The sequence below is a fragment of the Olea europaea genome, chromosome 9, assembly GCF_002742605.1.
Source record: "Olea europaea var. sylvestris chromosome 9, O_europaea_v1, whole genome shotgun sequence".
In the NCBI taxonomy this organism is placed as follows: Eukaryota; Viridiplantae; Streptophyta; class Magnoliopsida; order Lamiales; family Oleaceae; genus Olea; species Olea europaea.
In genome coordinates this window covers 2,474,493-2,478,735 of record NC_036245.1, presented here as the reverse complement: position 1 = coordinate 2,478,735, position 4,243 = coordinate 2,474,493, and the positions used below count along the sequence as shown (strand labels likewise).

Genomic DNA, 4,243 nt, shown 5'->3' with positions numbered 1-4,243 from the left:
ACAAGTTGGAGGCCTACAAGCTAAGGAGAAGGTCAGCCCACTTCCTCTTCATTGATGATGTTCTCTATAAGAAGAACTTTTCCGCCCCACTCTTACGATGTGTTGGGGGAAAAGAGGCTACTTACATATTAAGAGAAGTCCATGAGGGCATGTGCGACAATCACTCCGGAGGTCTATCTTTGGCACAAAAGTTATTGAGGCAAGGGATCACTCCGGAGGTCTATCTTTGGCACAAAAGATATTGAGGCAAGGGTGCTACTGGCCTACCCTGAAAAGGGAAGCCCTCGAGTTGGTACGAAAGTGTGACAGATGTCAACGATTCTCTTCGGTACAAAGGCAACCGTCGCAGGATTTGACTGCGGTCTCCAGCCCTTGGCCTTTCTCGAAATGGGGTGTGGACCTCATAGGTCCTCTACCAAAAGGTAGATGAGGTGCAAGCTTTGCAATTGTGGCCATTGATTACTTTACGAAATGGGTTGAGGCTGAACCACTGACAAAAGTCACAGAAGCCAACACTTCCAAGTTCTTCTGGAAGAATATTATATGCCGGTTCGGGATTCCCAACTCAATCATCTCAGACAATGGTAGACAATTCGACAACAAGAAGGTCAGAGCACTATGCGAAGAACTCGACATCAAGAAGCATTTCTCCACGCCTCACCACCTACAAGCAAATGGCCAAATTGAGGCTGTGAACAAAACAATCAAACACGTCCTGAAAAGGAAGCTTGATGTGTCAAAAGGGGCCTGGGTGGACGAGCTACGACAAGTTCTTTGGGCAATCCAAACCACCACGAGGACGCTAACCAGGGAAACACCTTTCCTCATGGCATATGGTACTGAGGCGATGAGCCCCATTGAGGTCAGACTTTCGTCTCCAAGACGTCTGCATTTTAGTGAAATAACAAACAATGAGCTTCGGAGGTGCGACCTCGACCTCGTCAAAGAGAGAAGAGACGACTTCCAGTTGAAGCTCGCCACATACCAAAGAAAGATGACGAAGTACTTCAACTCAAAGGTAAAGAAGAGATCATTCCGGGTCAACGACTTAGTCCTTAGGAGAGTCTTCATCTCCTCAAAGGAACCTGGTTCTGGTTCCCTAGGTCCGAACTGGGAAGGACCATATAAAATCAGAGAAGAAGTTCGACCTGGGACTTACTAGATTGAAGACATGGACGGCAAGGCCCAACCCCGTCCATGGAATATCGAGCACTTTAGAATATATTATCAATTAATGTACTACCTTGCTGGACGATCTTTCCCAGCTCTTATAACATTTCTATGGTTCAATAAAATTCCATGATTAAATTAACGTGTCGCATTACTTCCTCACCTCAGAGGAAAGGCCGGCGTTTCATCTTTGGCCACCTCGCTTGAACTCCGATGCACATAAACATACCTCCCTTTGACGAAGCTGAACGCCAAGGGGAGAAGCCTCAACATGGCTGCACCATCTACCATGTTGGGAAGCGTTGTCACCTCGGAGGAGAGGCCAGGGTCCCATCTCTAGGCCACCTCATTTGAACTCCGAAAAGAATGCACATGCCAAAGGGAGGTTGAACACCAAGGGGAGAAGTCTCAACATTGCTGCACCATCCACCATGTTGGAAAGTGTCGTCACCTCGGAGGAGAGGCCAGGGTCCCATCTCTAGGCCACCTCGTTCAAACTTCGAGGCGCATGCACATGCCTCCCTTTGGGCGAGGCTGAACGCCAAGGGGAGAAGCCTCAACATGGCTGCACCATCCACCATATTGGGAAGCGTCGTTACCTCGGAGGAGAGGCCAGGGTCTCATCTTTGGACCACCTCGTTTGAACTCCGAGGCGCATGCACATGCCTCCCTTTGGGCGAGGCGGAACGTCAAGGGGAGAAGCCTCAACATGGCTGCACCATCCACCATGTTGAGAAGTGTCGTCACCTTGGAGTAGAGGCCGGGGTCCCATCTCGGGGCACCTTGCTTGAACTCCGAGGGGCATGCACTTGTATTAGAGTAAAACTCCCAGTTCAATTGCAACACGGTCCATTCTTAGGATCCCTTTAGGTTACAATTATTAAGCTCAAGTACAATTCATTTGCTTAAGTCCCATATTGGTCATAACTCGTGAGGCTTGCATACAAGTTATTCGTTTAAGTGATTGGAGTTAGGATACCCAGTTAAAGTTATTTAGTTCTTCAATTAACATTATGTTCAATTATTTAACGAGGCCAACACACTTGAGAGAAAGAAATAGCATTGAATAAAAAGGAGATTATATTGATTTTCAACTGAGATTACAAAAGGGGGGCCTAAGGCCAGTACATCGTGAATAACTGAAAAGAAAACTATCCTAAGCTTGAGCATCAGACATTGCTTCTTCGGCCTCTATTACCTCATCTCCCACCACTTCATTAGCTGGGGTTTGAGGCACTTCGTCCACAAACTCCGACCTGAGTTGCGACAGATCCTGATTGGGATACAACTCCTCAGCCCGCTCCATCACTACGGTATAAGCGAAGTTCCTCTAGTAAGTGTTGAAGCTCTAGTACTCTTTGGTATTGTGGAAGTTAGCGATGTAGTCTTTCACTGCCTCCTCCCTTGCATTTTGGGCTTCCTCCCTAGCATGGGTCGCGTCATCAACATACCACTTAATTTGGCCCTTGATATACTTGTATGAATCTTGGGCCCCTGCCAAACCTCCACCTTCTTAGTCAAAAAGGCAACCTCACACTGGAACTCATGTACCTCCCTCTTCAATGCCTCTATCTGGGCCAAGGCAGACTTCAACTTGGCCGATTCTTCAAGTTTTTGGGCCCTAGATACCTCAGCCTCGGCCCTAGGTGCCTTCAGCTCCTCTACAAGGGAGGCTGTCTTCCTCTCTGAGGCGATGGTCCTCGTCTGGAAGTCAGTGAGAGCCTCCCTTCATTCCAGTGCAAGGCCAAAAGTCCTAAAACTTTGGCTCACAAGAGCCCTTGTCAAGTCCGTGGTACACAGAAAGAGGTGTGCAGCTGCCACCGATCCGTCCAGAATTTATAAAAACTCTCAGTAGCGCCTCGGATCTCAGGTGGCAAGGCCTCCACCAAAGCTGGGGTGATAAGTGTGTTTTTACACACTTATTTGGATCATAAACATGACTTAAACATGGATAAAATGGTTGAATTGTGACTTAATTCAGTTAAATTTATGCATTGTAGGTAATTCAATGGAAATTGTGGAATTCAGGAGAAAAGAGCCGAAGAAGGACCAAAAAGCAACAATTTGATTGTTCGAGGACCAAAGGTGCAAATATTGAAAAGTTGAGCTAAATGAAAAACGAGAGGGAAGACATGCCAAGTATGAGCTCAATGACAAAGCAAAACAAATGGAAGAAGAAAATATTGAAGAGGGACTGAAATGAAGACAATTGAAAGTTGGAGGACTAAAGCGCAAATAGTCAAAAGATATGCCGAATGAGGGGCATAAGAATTGATGGTATCAATCATCAATTGGAAGATAAAATTTGTTGAAAAGATGAAGAAATCGAAGAAAGAAGTCAAGAGAAGCAACAAAGAAGTTCAGGGACCAAATTGAACAAACCACATAGATGGTTACCTCTATGCGACCGCATAGTGTAACCTTCTATGCGGTCGCATAGAGGGCTCCAGGGACTCAATGAGCCCAAACTTTTTGATCTATGCGACCGCATAGATTCCTTCTATGCGGTCGCATAGAGTAATTTTCAACTCTCGGGCGCAGTTTTTCGTTCTGATTGAAACTCCTTTCCTACTTAATTTGGACGCAATATAAATACCAAAATTCATCATATGAAGAAAGAGAACGACCAGGGAGAAGGAAGAGACCAAAATTGGAGGCAAAAAACTTGATTTTGGATTCAATTTCACACGGGCTCGAAACGGATTGAAGATTATACACACGGATTGAAGAAATTCCATACGGGTGTATTCTTATTATCTTTTAATTTCGTTTTTCAATTTCTTGATTTTGCAATGATGATTATAGGCTAGGGTTTTTGTTCATTAGGAATTTGATGAACCTTTTGATGATTTAAATTTCCGTTATTTCATAAATTCAACATTAGTTCCGATTAGACAAATGTTTGATTTATATGATTTGAATGTTTCCATAATTATTTGGCCAATTATTATGTGATTGTAGATGATTTATTCTTTGCTTTCGAAAGAAGGGGAATAAATTCGATAGAATATAAATCGACATAGGGTCCGATAGGGGATGGAAACTTACCTCTATGCTTTATGCAATTCATGAA

At 44.6% G+C, this 4,243-nt stretch overlaps 1 protein-coding gene across 1 annotated transcript in view; it reads right to left on the bottom strand.

Annotated features, from left to right (window-relative positions):
• Window positions 1-2,326: 2,326 nt before the first annotated feature.
• LOC111399816 (F-actin-monooxygenase MICAL3-like) overlaps window positions 2,327-4,243 on the bottom strand; it is a 6,679-nt gene continuing 4,762 nt past the window's right edge. Inside the window, exons 4-5 of the mRNA XM_023027309.1 lie at window positions 2,622-2,896; window positions 2,327-2,478 (exon numbers count right to left, since the gene is read on the bottom strand). Of these exons, the coding sequence (XP_022883077.1) occupies window positions 2,327-2,478; window positions 2,622-2,896 (427 nt within the window). The remainder of the gene's footprint in view (window positions 2,479-2,621; window positions 2,897-4,243) is intronic.